Raw genomic sequence first — 17,396 nt, 5'->3', positions numbered from 1 at the left:
ATTAATTTAGGCTGCCATATGAAAAGTACATTGTAAACAGCAATCTAAATGCCAATAGAAATTAATGAATCTCTTATATATTACCCAATTCTAGAATATCTTCCAAGACTGTATGCAAAGAGGTATTACTTAATACCATATTTACTTCATTCTATGACGCATTATTTTTTCGATATGTTACTCAAAGAAATAAGTGTTAGATTCGATGAAATAAGATAAGTACCTACTCAGACATAGATATGATACCTATTCATACATAGGGATAGGATAAAAATATCGATATTGATATTAAAAATATCCCCTAATATCGGAATCCGGCTATATATTGAAAGTGTTGCAGTTGTTATATCATGTTACGGTCTTTCTTCACAATTTATTAAGGAGTGAAGTTTAGTTTAACATTAATTTAACCATTAATATGGCAACAAAAAGGTTGCATTATGACACTGCATTAAAACAGAAAGTTATTGTATTTACAAAAAATAATGTCAATAGAGCTGTCAGCCATCATTTCGATACTAATGAAGTCAATATACAGTGTTAGAGAAAAGATCATCAAGCAATATTTTTATGTAAAACATCGATCAAGTGTTTTACTGGATCTAAATGAGGAAGATTTACCAAAATTGATGATGCTGTATTTGATTTCATAAAAGAAAACTGTGCAAAAGAACTACTGGTAACCATCCAGATGATGCAATTAAAATCTTTGGAAATCCCAAGGCTGTCTGTGTGGAATTTAAGGGAAGTTGAGACTGGTGTGAGAGGTTAATGCGTTGCAGTGTCGTTCATTACATCATAACATCAATTTGTCAAAAGCTTACAGTAGATTCTGAACAGATATTAACAAATTTTCAAATACATGTAATTCAACACAACATAATTGTTAGAAAGAATAATGACTATCAATTTAATCACATTGGTAATGCTGATAAGATGCCTATTTTTTTTTTATATGCTTTGTATTTATACAAACAATGAGAAAGAAAAAAATAATAATATAAATCATTACAACTGAATACAGAAAACAGTGAATTATGATAATGTTATTAGTTACAGCTGATGGTAAAAAATTACCACCATATATTGAGTTGGTATAATATCACTCATTGGTACTACAGTCAGAACACAAAAGAAAGGCTGGATGATGGCAAATCTTATGAAAGATTGGTTGGATGTGGTATGGAATAGACATCCTGGATATCTACATAAACTACCAACATGCTAACACTAGATGCATTTCGAGGTCATTTAACCGAAGAAGTAAAAAATTAAATTATTCAGAACAATGGTGATTTGGTGATTACCTGGAGGGATGACAAGACAGCTACAGCCATTGGACATTTCAGTTAATAAGTCATTCTTTAAGGATTATTTAAGAAACTTATATGAATCATGGTTAATGAGTGAAGACCTCCCACTGACATTATCAGAAAAAATTAAAAAAGCTAGTCCATCAACAGTGGCAAAGTGGGTATCAACGCATGGAAACAAATCCCAGAAAAGTTAGTCCAACATTCAATTAAAAAATGTTATATTATAAATGCCTTAGCTGGGTCAGAGGATGACGTATTATGGGAAGATGAAGATGTGAATAAAAATTGCATTGATTCAGAATCAGAGCGATAATAAAATGGAATAAGAAAATTACTCCTCAGGTACAGATAATTAAATAGGTATTTAATAAATATAGTTTTTTCTATTGTAATAAATTTATCTTGAAATATTTAATGCAAAATTATATGGTTTACATTTTTTTCCTTTAATCAGATTGTTAGGGAATGAACTGCTCCCAAATAAAGTTCAATTAAATTTTTGAAATGTTTTATTTTTATGGTATAAAAAAGACTTATATGAATAACGGTAATTGTACTGAATAAATTATAATCCTGTCTATCATATATTTATATATTGATTTCTGTCCACTCTATAATAAAATGCATAATGTGTAAAAATATAAATTGTAGAAAATGTACAACATGTATCAACTGAACACTACATTTGCAAGCACACTTCTCATCGGCAGCTTAACTTGAAGCCAACTGACTTGTACTGTTCAATCCCCATTACAAGTACACATGTAACCAAACTATATGTATATTCTACAACATTCCACCCACCTTGAAGACAAAGTGTTTTCAACTTCAAAAAAAAAATGAATAAAAAATTAAAACTAAAGAACACAAAATTGGTCAAAATGTTTAAAACAAATAAAAATGCAAAGTCAAAACAAATCAGGAAATACAAAATATATGAAAAAGTGGATTATTATCAATATTATACTGAACTTAAGACATTAGCTAAATTCTTTCTAATCAATGTTTGGAAGTGGTCACACCTTCGTAATACTTCTTTTTAATGTTTTTGTTTGAGTCTTTACCACGACGACTCTAATTTTATTATTTGAACCTTTCACTGTTTCTATTACACAACTTAGCCTCCAATGTAGAGGAGGAGCGTTATCCTCATGAATGATAACTACAGTACCAACCTGAAGATCTTTTGATGTAGTCTTCCATTTAACTTATTGCTAATGTTCACTGATGTAATCTTTACACCAGCATTCCCAGAATTGCATGATTAATTGATTGATGCGTTGCCATCTACTGAGGTGGTTAATGCTGATCTCTGGAACGTGTGCTTCTGGAATCATGAAGAATGGCTGACCTATTAGAAAATGCCCAGGGGTTAAAGGGAAAAGGTCTGAAGGATCAAAAGAAAGGTAAGTTAATGGATGGGAATTTAAACAACTTTCTATTCTACATAAAAATGTATAATTCTTTGTATGTCAGTGATGCCTTACTAATTGTTCTTAGCAAGAGATATTTTATAGATTTTACTCCGGCTTCCCATAGTCCTCCAAAATGAGATCTGAGAGGAATGAATTTCTAGGTAATATTGTCTTCAGCGAGTGTTATTGTTTCATAATGTGTTCTTGATGATAAAAGTTGGTTTAATTCGTTTGAGGCTCCAACAAAATTCTTTCCGTTGTCACTGAATATTTTAGAGCATTATCCTCATCGTGATGTAAAGTTTTGTAACACTGCCAAGAAGGATTTGGTGGTTAATTCTTGAACAAGCTACAAGTGAATAGCTTTTGTGGCCAAACAAACAAATAATGAAATGTATCCCTTGGTTGTTTTAGATCCTCGTCTCTGTGATGTTAGAATTTCAATTGGTCCACAGTAGTCCACTTTGATATTAAGAAATGGTCTAGACAGTTGCACTCTTTTGGCAGGAAAATCTCCTATTCATTGTTGAATGTACCTTGGTTTTACTCTGAAGATTACAACGCATTCAAGAACTATTTGTTTTGCAAGTTTTTGTCCTTTAATAGGCCAAAACTGTTGCCGAAGTGAAGCAAGTAATGCTTGTGGTCCCAAATGTTAACTTTTTAATGTGCTCATGTTTTGTAACCAGTTTTGTGAAGTGATAATTATATGGAAGAACAACAAGAATGTTTTTGATAGTAGCTTGTTCTTAATTATATATTCGACCACCAACTCTGATAACATCATCTTTGTCAATAAATGGGCACAGGGATAAGAGCTTACTATGTGTGCTCAATTCCTTGCCGTTTTTTAGCTGATTGTACTCATCACTTAATGCTCTTTTTTGAACTGTCTTGACAAGAGTGATCACTGCCTGATCTAATTCATTCATTTGTAATAATCCATATGTTCTTAAACAGTGATCTTTCAGTTTTGCATTATTTATAAAATGAAGAGTACATGCTGTTATGCGCTTAAGCCTAACAAGAGATGAATATCTGCTAGTCAGATCATCATCTAAAGTGATCACATTAACTGGACACGTAGACCTTCATTCAGGTATTTCTTCTTCTTCTTCTTCATAGAACTTCAAATCCAATGGTTGCTGCCATGTGGAAGGATCTGACAACAAAGTTGCCCCATGCCATCATAATTCTGACTTTAAAAACTGTTCTGCTGAAACACCTCATGAAGCCATATTAGCAGGATTGTTGTCACCTTTCACATGATTCCATTCATCAGGGTCAGAAATTTCTTGAATCTTTCCAATGTGGTTTGCTACAAACACAGTTTGCTCCAATTGGTGGAAGATGAGTTTATCCATGCTAAAACAATTTTTAATCTGGCCAATAGTATAGATTGTTTAAGTTTAATTTTAAAGATACAGTTATTTTGTATGATAATTCAGCAGTCAAAGTGGCTCCACGTAATTCTTACTGTGGTAAGGTTAATCTTTTTAAAGGGGTGACTCTAGACTTTAAACATACCAACATTGTTTTGACATTACTTTGACTATCTTCACTCCTGAGATATATATATATATATATATATGCATGCACCGTAACCTTTTTCTGATGCATCTGAGAATGTATGTAATTGTAAATTGTTATCTGCTCCAGCATGAATATATCTAGGTATTGTTAAATTGTTGAGTGTTGTAAATAAATTCCTTATAGTAAGCCACTTGTTTTGTATATGAAGTGGTATACTTTCATCCCAAATTAACTTAAGCTGCCATAGATCCTGTAACAGGATTATTGCAGTTAAAACTGCAGGACCAAACAATTCAAGAGGATTGAAAATCCTGGAAACTTCTGAAAGTATTAACCTATTTGAGACTGTTGACAGCTTGTCCTCAAGGTGCATGACAAAATGAAACGTATCACACTGTGGGTTCCAATGTAGTCCTAAAGTTTTTACTGTGTTATCCTGATTGATATCGTAAACCTTTTCTATTTCTTCACTGGAGAGATTCTGTAATAGTTGATAACTGTTAAGAGTGCAATTTTCTCATTGTAAAGCATCCATTTTTAAATATCTGCTATAATAGAGTGTGTATCTTGATAGCTTTTTCAAGAGACTCTTCTCCAGTCATGATATCATCAATGTAAAAATCAGATAACGCTGCAGATGCTCCTTCAGGATAAGACTGGTGATATTCTGCAGCAAATAATTGTAATGATTTTGTTGGTAAATTTGGAGCTGAGGCTGTTCCATATGTAAGTGTAATTAATTTATTTATGTTTAATGGGAGAAATGGATCACTACTCCAAAAGACAAGCTGCAAATTTGTCTGTTGCAGATCAACTAATAGCTGGCAATACATTTTTTCTACATCTGCAGTCATAATGCTTTCTGAATCATCACAATAGAAATGAAATTGTCTTAAACTACTGGATCAATGCTTAGACAGTCATTGAATGATATGTTTGTGTCAGTTTTGCAGGACACATCAAATACCACGTGAAGTTTTGTTGATGTACTGTTATTTTTTGAAGTATGGAGAACAGTGTTTCAAGTGAAACTGGCCTCCACACAATAAGTCGTAAAATATTTCTGCTCAAATTAACACATCAATTCATTGAGATTCATAGAACAATGGATCTGCTAGAACAATATTTTTTGACAGATTCCAATCTGACATGTTTATTTTTGTCGTTTGCAATGATTGTGTAATTTTTGGTAGAATATGGAAATCCAGTTAAGCCTTAAAATTTGAGTAGCAAGATTTCATCACTGTTGTAACACAATGACTCATATTTGCATTTACTAAACCAATGCCACTGATTGAGTTCCACTCTTAAATTTTGGAAATTTAAGTTGTTGAGAAAGAGATTCAGTCATGATATGAATTGAAGAACCTGTGTTAGAAGTGCATGACATGAAATGTAACTGCGGGATTTATCAGCAATTTCTACAACAGCTGTGGAAAGTAACACTTGTCTATTTTCACTTGTCATTATAAGAGATGAATCTCCTACAGTTACACTTGAAGAGTGTGGTTTAGAATTTACTACTTCTGTATTACCAGATATTTTCTGTGAATCTGAAGCTGATGATGAATGCAACAGAGAATTGTGAGTTTGATCACAAGTTTTGCACTTGTTTGGTACCTTACAATCCCTTTTCAAGTGTCCTGGACAAAGACAATTGATGCATAAGTTTAGTTTTAACTTGTTCCTTTCTTTCATCAGTGCTCATTTTAATCAAGATGGGACAATTGAATATCTTGTGTTCTAATCTGCATATTAAACATTTAATGTTAGTGGAATTTGACCGTTTCTCAATGATGACATAAGTATCAACGATGACTACTAGCCACTGCTTCTAGCATCTGACATCTCCTAATTAGAAAGTCAGAGAATTCCTTGTATGTTGGAACCTTATTTGGTTCTGCCTTTAATTGCCATTTGTTATTAGTGCTGTAATCCAATTTCGATGACAATAAATGTATTAATAACATATCCTAATTTTCTACTGGTTGTTTTAAAATGGATAGTGCTTTCAAATGCACTGTTGTATCATTGAGAAGACGTCAAAGTGAAGCGCTGTTCAATATTTGGTTGATTAAAAATTTCCTTTATGTGTCAATTAACTAAGATCCTTTCATTTTGATATCTGTTTTCCAGCAATTCTGAAGCCTCCATGTAATTTTGAGATGTCAAATCAATTTAATCAATGATTTTAGCTGCATCACTACCCTTCAATGACTGATGCAGGTAATAGAGTTTATGTACATCATCTAGTCCACTGTTGATGTCAATAGTAGCAGAAAACATTTCCTTAAATGGCAACCAATCTTCATACAAACCAGAAAAGGTCAGAATTTTTATTTGAGGAAGCCTTATTTGAGTAGCTGTTTGAGATTCTACCGTGGGTACAGTGCTATTAACACTGGTATTTTGGAGGATGGAGGAAGAGATTATGTTTTCAGCCTGACTAATAACATTATAAAATTTATCTTCAAAGTCCATCCTTTCGGTCTCCGTAATCTGTGCCTCTTGTCTATCTTCACTATAGAGATTGTCAATTTTGTCTTGAATTAGGTTAAATTGATCAAGCAGTTCCTTTGATTTGTTTAATCGTAAATTTATTTTAGCCAGTGATGTAGGGTTTACGAAGTATTTGTTAAAAATGTTTGAAATCTTGTTAAATTTCTCTTAATTCGACCTCTTTGGGCAATCAATGTGTCTAATTTAGTCATTGTAATTAGTAATTCAAAAAACAAACAAAACTTAAAATGAAATAATGATACTGTTTATACATGTGAAGTTGAATTTATCAACATGCATCATAACATGTACACAGTTTTATTAGTATAAATTGTTTAATAGATACCCAAGTTGAAAATAATATTGATATTTTAATCTTGTAGAGGTAAGCATAATTAATTATGATTAATCTACTTTTTTATTCAGATTGGAGAACAATTATTCAGCTTTATTCCTTATCTGTATTATGGTTGAGGTTTGAATGCGATAAGAAAACATAAATATTGCATGTAAGTGTGTACGTTATCTTAATTTGGCTTCACAGTGCAATGACTTTATCGATGAAAATAAAATATTTATCTTTTTCTTGGAAATCAAATATTTTAAATTCCAATAGTATATGTTCAGGTTGGCTATAGATATTCAAAGTTTAAAAAATAACCATTACACCTGATATTAATAAAAACTGTATTTATACTGTAACCGCACCGAGTCACTGTCTTTCACCGACTGACCAGACACACACCAATACAGTTCGTTCCCCACTACTTTCACTCCCATTCCATCACCTCATAGGAATGTCTATCAACTCTAATACTATCAGCCGACTGATTAAATGAATTTTGATTTTCAACAGTATATATGCTTCAACTGAAAATTACATAAAATATACATATGAATAAAATAAAAGTTGCATGTAAATGTGTAACATAAATGTATAAAAAGGATAAAATTCTGAATAAAATGAAATGATTGAACGTAAGAGAAAATGAATATGTCTATGTAAGGTACAACAATGGGAAACAAAATATAAACAATTGTAATTATTTATGGAAAGGTTAGAAACATGTTCTAGAAATATATAGGTAAGTAATAAATGATAGTATATGAAAACTGGGCATTTCAATTTATAATAATATAGTCACTCACCACAAACAAGTTGCCCTGCAGATGTTACCTGGCACAGAAACCTAGCAGGCAACCTGGATAAAGTTGGATGTGCGACGATGTAGGGAGAACGGCCACACGATGAATGTCCAAATTTCCAGATGTGATATTTGATCTGATATGTGAATTTTCTAAAACAAGACAAATCTTCTGTTCCTGGGTTTCAAAACCAAAAATGTTAGGGAATGTACTACTCCCAAATAAAGTTCAATTAAATTTTTGAAATGTTTTATTTTTATGGTATAAAAAAAGACTTATAATGTTCATAATGTCACGATCACACTACTTCCACTTATATATACTTTTCAGATGATTTTGCTACAGAAGACTTCCAATAAGAAGTTACTAAGATGAATTTACACGCCCTACAAAAACAATATCATAAGTTTTACACACCCCACAAAAACAATATCATACATTAAGAGCTAATACTGGTTTCAAGGCATGATTATTTAAGTGAGTTATGATCAACAAAAAAATTAAATAAAATATTTTAAAAAATGTGTATAATATTAAAAATAATAATATATATATATACAATAATATATTACAATAACAATACTATAATATAATACAATTATATATACAATATAATATTTTGTGTGTGTGTATGTGTAAGTGTGTGTATGTAAGTGTGTGTATGCATGTGTGTATATATATATGTGTATATGTGTGAAAGTTTATGTGTGTGTATATGTGTGTGTGTGTGTGTGTGTTGTGTGTATACAATAATACATTATTGCGTATAATATATTTTAATATTAAAAATATGTTATATTAATATGTGATTGGTGAATTGCTTAGTGGGTTTAGTATGTGATTAGTGGTAGTACTGACAATGTTTATGTTTTATAAACACAATGTACATATGCATTACAAACTGTACTATTATTGGTTTCAACCCTGTCAATTAACAATGTTTACTAATGTAGGTTACTTGAAAAGAGAATAGTATATCTTTTAAGATCTAATCATAAGATGTAACATAATTTTAGATTAAGAATGCCAATAATAATAACAAAAAAATATGTAAATAAATAAGTACCAGTATAGTTCAGTTAATAAAACTATCATAAACATGGCTTTGTCTGAGATTCAACTACATCTAGTACCAATTGTATCAGGATCAACAGCTTGCTATGAGGTTAAGTAACACAAAAGAACATAATAATTAAATGAGATTTTAAATAAAATGTGCATACTGAGCAGTTTTCTTCTTCGCAATGGGCAGATATACGATGGGATTTCAGCACATCATCCCAACACGTAGGATCACTATCAACAGTCAAAGCTCCACTTCCACAAGTTGCACACCTCACTCTTAGTTTACCCATTCTAAAACAGAAAATATAAAAAAATATAAGTCTTCATTATATTTTATGTACAAGTTATAAATTGACTGAATATTAAGGATTAAGCTTACTTAAAAGTTTTTATGGAAGGGGGAAGCCTAGGGGGGGGGGGGGGTTAATCATAGTTTGAATATTTTTTAAATTATTTAACAAAAATAAATAAAAATATAGCATTCATTGCTATTAAACATCACTTAATGTTACATGAATCAGCATGTTAAATTAGGTAACAAGGTAACAACTGCTAGTAAGTAATTATAATGGTCTCCTAAAACTGCATAAGAGACATTTTCAACAAGACACACAATAATACAGTAATTATATTCTTCTTATTAACTATGCAATGTCCTCCCTAGTTGATAATCTATTCACTAAATATATGAAAGATAGCTTATACTAGTACTGAATTTATAACAATATGGAAAGTATTTATTTATAAATTTTTACTCAGTTTATTATGGATTTATTATATATTATATTTTATTCAAGTTTATTATGGATATATTTAATGACCAGTAATATTAGTTACACTAAAGCCCAATAAGGACCTTCAATAAAGCATATTTATGGTGTTACTAAATGCAGATATTCTATTCACAAGTAGTTCCAGATGATTAAGGAGATAAGGGAATATTTCTAATCTTACTGAGTAACAGATATCTATGTATTTGTCTAGAAGTCTGTACAATGTAATTGTGTATCAATGCATTTTCAACTAGCACTGAATATTCAATAACTAGATGTGTTATATTTGTTGATAAGAAGTTATATAATTACTGCATTATTACTTAGCATGTTGTCAAAAGGTTTCCTTATGTGATTAGAAGGGGCAATTCATAATTTACCTACTAGTTAGTTAGTACACATAAGAATCTGCAACTTTTTTATTATTCACAAACAATAAACCACCGGTAAATGAGATGAAACATGTAGCCAAACAAAGTTGGACACCCTTGGTTTTCTTAATCATACCCATTATAATTATTAAAAATAATAATACAACAAATAAAAAACAATTTGAGTGTTTGCATATGCATGCTGTAATCACCCAGATAATCCACATCAATATAACTGATATACAAATACTTAATGAAACTAATAATTCCTTTCTTTTTTAAAAATCATATTTATTGTCCCATTAACAACAAATTATAATTCATTGTTAATATTACATTTATCTACACCTGAAACAGTAGGCTGAGACCCAAATAGTTTCAGGATGAAATAATTCCATTATTTTGCTTTATATTTTACAGTTTATATTGTTAAAAATAATATATACTCTCTTGTCAAAATTCTGGACACTTCAACGGATAGCAGCTTAAAAAGAAAAAACAAAGACAATAATCCTGCCTTCAGACAGAAGTACTATTAACTGCATTCAGACTAGTTCACGTTTATGTAATTTTCAGTATATCAATTCTAAGAAAATTTTTAAGTTTTTAAAATAATTTTAAATTTCCTAAGAAAATAATTTAACAATAAGAACCCTGTTAAATTTATTTTCAAATTCAATAACTATAAAATTTGACTAATTACACAAGCCTGCGATGATTTTTTTTTAATTTTGTTAATTGATTTTTATGTATTTTTTAATGCTGAATCTGAAACCTTCAATTTTTCCATCATTTTTTTTTTGCAAATCACAAAATTTATAAAAATTGAAAAAATAAAATATATAAAATTTTTTTTAAAAATAAATTAATATAATATATTCTTTTTTTTTGCTTGTACTATGCATCTTATAGCTAAGCAGTTGAATGGTCTGAAGAGGAAGGCAGAGGGTCATTGAACCCTTAATTTCTAATGAAAATTACCACAAAATAAGCCTAATTTCTATTATAATGCATTTTTAATTAATAATTTATTTTTATTTATTTAATTAATTTTTATGAGGTAGCCATGCCTTTGGAAACCACTCCCCCTCTTCGCCCATCCTTAATGTTGAAGTATGCAAAATACTTACAATTTTATTCCATATGTCAAAGTTTCTTTGGACAGCTTATACTCTGCTTTGTACTTTTCCTTCTATGTTCTCTATAGGGTTCACCTCGATGTAATATCCAGCAACAGTCTGCCATCAGTGTAGTAGTCCATTTTCCTTGATACCTCCTTTCCATTTCTTTTTAAGTCCTGATAAAATCTTTCACCCATCAATATGCTAACAACACCTGATTTTAAGGAAAATATTCCACTTAAGAATTTAGGAAGTGAACCTTCAAGCACACGAACAGCCTAAATTTTTGTACTTTTGCAGCACGTTCTCAACGACTAATTTGAAGTTCGGATCCTTCTTATTGCCCAGAAATTTGGTTACTACGTCTTTAAAGGCTCCCCAGGCTTCTTTTTCTGCAACTTCCATTTGTTTTTCAAAATAACCATCTTTGAGAAGTTTTCTAATGTCAGGACCAGTAAAGAAACTCTTAATTTTGTGGTTGATAAGACTGGAAATTCATCACAGACATATTTAAAACATTTGCCTTCTTTTGGTAATTCAAATAACTTTGGTAAGACAAACTGCTTCATCAAGCTTAACATGATATGCAGAGGTGGAGAGAGAACTTTATTTGTATCTATGAGAGCTTTTCAGAGCACATTTTTCATAACAGGTTCTAATAAAGCCCTTTTTGGCCAAACATTCCTTATCCAATGATTTTCTCTGTCTCTGCTATCACATTGTCACAAAACAGAAGGAAATATTGTGTATTCTGCTTGTTGTACTAGGAGCATCTATATTTTTTAGATTGCCACACAAAATCCACTTGTGACTGTCGTATTTAATTTTATCAAGAATGAATTCCAAATTATCATAACCCTCTTTTAAATGGACAGAATATCCGACGGGTATTGATGGACACATATTCCCATTGTGAAGAAAGACAGTCTCCAGCTGGTAATTCATACAAAATGTTAAACTGAGTCAAAAGTCCACATACATCAGTGCAGAAGAATAATTCTCCTTTTTTCTGAAAAATATAGAAGAAAATCCTTTTCTCTGTGCCTTTTTCTTTTTTCTGTTTACCCTCTGGTAATTACCATTCAAATATTAGGTCAGAAGATGATATGTATGAGTGTAAATGAAGTGTAGTCTTCTACAGTCCATTCCTGAGATGTGTGGTTAATTGAAACCCAACCACCAAAGAACACTGGTATCCACAATCTAGTATTCAAATACGTATAAAAATAACCGACTTTACTAGGACTTCAACGCTGGAACTCTCGGCTTCCAAATCAGCTGATTTGGGAAGACGTGTTCACCACTAGACCAACCTGTTAGGTTTTTTCTCTGTACCTGAACTAGGAAAATGAGATGTCAGCTGCTAGCAGATTTTTCTCTTAAACCTCTAACAAAGTAATTCTGAATTCTCTTTGGTCACAAGTAAATCTTGAACCAAATCATTTAGTTCCATCTGTGAATAAATCTCTGGTTCACAGCTATCTCCGAGTTCATACTCCTTGATATTATCTTCATTTAAATCACTTGTAGAACTATCTATTTCTGGTAAATTTTCTGGTGGAATTGGTACTGGAATGTCTGGACTATGAGGAACTGGGTGTAAATGATGGCATATTTGGATAGACAATTCTTTTTTTAATATTCAAATTGAAACGTTGAACACCAGTCAAACAAAAGTAACAATCATTGATGTGACTTCATGGCTCTTGCCACATAATTGAAACTTCATATCTGAATGCTTCTTGTCACCCTTTGACCACAAGTCCTTCAACACATGTGTAGCAAGCGTAGTGGGGTGACCAAGTTTTGTCTTGATCTCCTATTTCATTCTGAAATGTGTGAGTTCACTTGTCGAACGAAACTTCTCATATTTCTTTTTTGCCTCGTCACAAATATAACAAAAAAAAAAATTTGCAAAATTTTTGAAGTCTCTTGAAGCGATTTTAAAAACGGAAAGTTTGCTTTATGGTCTAAAAATATATTTTCCACCAACAAAAACATGTTTGATCAGGAGGACAGGAAAAACTTGATTTACACATGCTGATGACTGAAACAGTACTGATAGAAATTGCACGATGCATAAGCATAGATGCAGATAGCTACCAATACGTATGTTACATATTATTAAGTATTGTCACAACCTGTTGGCCAAGCTCTCCCACCGTTTCATCACTTCAACCCAACCAACCCCTGCCTCTTCAGACCACTCAGTTGTGTAGCTATAAGATTGCCCAGTAAAGGTCAAAAAAATGAATATATTATATTGGTTAATTATAAAAAACGTTTTATGTCTATTTTATAGCATGACATTTTCACAATTTTTCAACTTGTTACAAATTTTGCGATTTCTGAAAAATCCTGACATGATGGAAAAAAATGAAGGTTATTTTCAGTCAGTGCTAAAAAATATATAGGAATCAATTAATAAAAGTTAAATAAAACATTCCACAACTCAAATTTTGCAGGGTTGTGTTATTTGTTGCAAATGTACAAGAAAAAAATAAATAAGAAAATTAATGAAGTTATAAACTGGAATATGCTCATTTTAATCAAAATTAAAATTCACAACTTATTAAAAAAAATGTTAAATTTTATTTACATAGCCAGACATTAAAGGTTAAAAATACCTGATCATACCACAAGGAGCCCCACAATAAACATAAAAATTACTTCTATGCTGTTTTCCTTCACTAGCATCTAGTTCTTCAACAGATAACGTACTGTCATCACTTTCACTAATATTTGCTAACTGTCTAACACTTATTGCATCATTTAATGATCGTAAAGGTTTTTCTGATAAATTTTTACTCCTAGATCGGACAGCATGTAGAATACTTCTTTCTCCCAAATCACACTCCTAACAAAAAAAAAAAAAAAAAAAAAAAAATTATTTTATTTCAATGGTAGACTTACATCAAATGGTAACAATATTATTTACAATCATTTAATACTTTCCACATAGTTTAGTCTCAATATAGTTTCAGAAACTGTTTGGTGATTTTACAATTGTTTAACAAAAAACTAACATTTTTAAACTAAATTTAATTTTCGTAATGAATGAAAAAATTGTTTTTCTTGTTTAAATTGATATATCACAGTTTTTTTTGCTTTAATATTAAGTTTTCCTGATTTTTACAACTTCTATGAGGATTTTTAGCAAAACAAAAAATCATGTACAGTACTTGCAACAATTAAATTGATTATAATTTAAATATAAAAATTATGAATTAACTTAGAAAATAATTTTCAAAACTTTATCTTTTCAAATTAGATTATAATTCAAAAGGAATAACAGAATTATTACAAGCATTTAATCTGATGGTGATATTATCAATGTACACCAGTAAACTGTGCTAGTAGGTTTTAAACAATAAGTTAGATAATTTTCATGAGTTTAGATACATAAATAATCTATAAATACTGTAAGCATCATTAAAAACTAAATGTATATATAAAGTTCTCAAATGGCTTCTCAACAAACCTAAAATTTTAAAAATAAAATATCATGAAGCCAACATAGTGTTTCATAAAGGAATAGTTTGAAGTAAAAAAATTGCAAAAAAAATTAAAATTGCAATAAAACCACTAGATTATATTAACTTGGATAATAAACCTTTCTGTTGTGGGACGTATAATTTCACAATATCTGATATTAATGTATGAAACCTACATGGAACCATACACATTCATAGATCTTTATGATCAAATGCATTAATGTTCGAGATAGTAATAAAATCCAAAATATAGCCTTTATTACATATACATAAGATGAAAGACAAAACTGGATCAGAACACTGCATTGGTTAATGCCACAGATTCAAGAATTAATGACTGTATACTGGCACTTAATAACATCAGAAATTCGGAGTTGTTCTTTAAACTATAGAATGCTTTTGCAGGTTTGTTATAGGCTCAATTTCACTGGTGATTCCTTATAGGATACATTAATCATGACGATTACTATTCCAAATATTTTATTGTAGTAGTAGTAGTAATTGAAATAGGTGAGAATAATTCATTTTCTGCCATAATTTTTTACAAACCCAAATTCTTTGAACGTCAAATAGTTCCTTGTCATAATAATACATCTGTGACTTTTTAACCTGACTCTCATATAACTGCCTTTATAGTGTCATACAAAGCTTATCTCTATCATATGTTTTACTCATGACTGTACCTTAAAACTTAGTAACTATTTTAAACTAAAAACCTCAACAAGGGCAAAAGCTGCAAGACTGTCTCTGGAAAACAGTCAAATAGAATTGATAGTACCACAAGGGTTAAGTACTCTGCTGGAGCCAGCAGTACCCATGAAAAAGCACATTTTCAGCAGGAAATGTGTTTCTGTTATTTTTTTAAATGTGTTAGGCATTACCGACTATTATTAATTTCCACAGTTCACATGTTCTGAACAATTTGTGCAACAACTGCACTGTCACAGTACTTAATATAGCAAGAGATGCATACTGTACTTCTAGCTAAGCTTTATCATTTAATTGCTCTTGGTATTAAAAAATTGTAATTATAAAAAATCAGTACTATCTTTTGATAAATATTTGCAATTTCTGAGTATAGTGACCAATAATGCCCTCATTGTCCTAATAATAAGTACACGTATCACATTGATACAGTATGTAATACAGCAACAGATGTATGTGATATGTGTATATATATATATTAAGACAGGCCATTATCAATTGGCTTCACTCACAGAAACTGAAAGTATCAATCAAAATATAGTGCTGATTTCTTATACTTCAAATTTTTTAATACAAAGAGCAATTTAATGACAAATTTTGGGAAATCGTCTGACAAGTACATAATGCAAACAATTCTCTGCCAATGTAAAATAATTATAATCATTAAAATTTACAGTCAGGATTTAATATTCCACAAATGCTCAAATTGAGACTGTTTGGGTAGGTCATAGTACAGTACATATTAAAAAAAAAATTTTTTCATCAGCAACTAATACTATAATTACCACTTAAACCAAGGAGGTCAAGCAATGTAATTTAAAAATTAAATTGAGTGAAATGATAACTATTGCTCAAATCCTTACAGCACATCAAACTAAATAACAGACCTGCTAAATGAAATTACAAACACTGTAAACAGCCAATAAACCTTTTACTTAAAGATTAAACAAACATATTGTACAAATAAACCATGATGGGTAAAATTTAAAAAAATAACTGCAAATGTTTGATGAATGAAAAAGTAATATTTAAGCGAAATTATGTTATTATTGGGAAACGGGTATTTGTCATTTGAAAAGTATCAGACAGTGAAAAGGCAATTTATTTTTACCTCAATAATAATCGAATCATCAAGTTCTTTACCGGCCAAAATAATTTTTACTTCATCAGGAGGTAACCCTAGTTGAGGTGCTATAACTTCTTTTACGTTTTTTATATCCCACTTCGGATCTAATTCAACAGTCAATGTACTACCAGTATTAGATTTTATATATATATTTAGACTATTATTTATCGATCTTCTGCCAAACCGTAAGACTTGAAGCATACTTCGAAAAATATATAATATTAAATCTATAATTGAAGAGTCCATACCTATCCTTACACAACACACATAACCTAAAACATGAACAACAGTACTAACAATCGTTAAGAATGTTGGTGGTAAAGTTCCATAGAAAATATCGATATCAAAAGGATTACTTATAAAAAATCGTTTTAGCGAAATCACGGCTCTAATTAATGCCCTTATAATAATACTTTTACCTAAAGGGCTATTATAAAAAAAATTAATAAAAGATGCATATTTATTTATAATTATCACTTTGAAATAGATTATACTAACTGCAAACGATTCCTCGATTTTAGTACTATTGAACTTAAAACAATATTAGATTTTGGTAATTCGGAGTAATTACATCTAAATTACTATTCTGATGATGTGTAGGAAGTGTATGATAGAATGAATGGGCTGGGTCCAATAGTGTGCAAAATTGTTTGATTGAAGAATTTTCCTCAGATTTAAAACAAAAAAGTGAAATTGTTTCTTTACTAAATAAGGCAGGAAACAAAATATGAGAACTACTACAAACTATCAAACTTACATCTCAAGTATTGAAAAACTCATTTCAATAGTCTACAGGTAGTCAGGATATGTAGTTTAAGGTGAATATTAAGAA

General features: G+C 30.4%; 1 protein-coding gene across 1 annotated transcript in view; it reads right to left on the bottom strand.

Annotated features, from left to right (window-relative positions):
- Nucleotides 1-16,856, bottom strand: part of park (E3 ubiquitin-protein ligase parkin) — a 45,777-nt gene extending 28,921 nt beyond the window's left edge. The window contains exons 1-3 of the mRNA XM_075356290.1: nt 16,550-16,856; nt 13,867-14,096; nt 9,133-9,265 (exon numbers count right to left, since the gene is read on the bottom strand). Coding sequence (XP_075212405.1) covers nt 9,133-9,265; nt 13,867-14,096; nt 16,550-16,810 — 624 coding nt within the window. The 5' untranslated portion in view covers nt 16,811-16,856. The remainder of the gene's footprint in view (nt 1-9,132; nt 9,266-13,866; nt 14,097-16,549) is intronic.
- Between the last annotated feature and the right edge of the window lie 540 nt (nt 16,857-17,396).

This window comes from Lycorma delicatula, chromosome 1, assembly GCF_047948215.1.
Source record: "Lycorma delicatula isolate Av1 chromosome 1, ASM4794821v1, whole genome shotgun sequence".
NCBI lineage: Eukaryota > Metazoa > Arthropoda > Insecta > Hemiptera > Fulgoridae > Lycorma > Lycorma delicatula.
The sequence above is the reverse complement of the archived record's forward strand: the minus strand, read 5'-3'. Positions and strand labels throughout refer to the sequence as shown.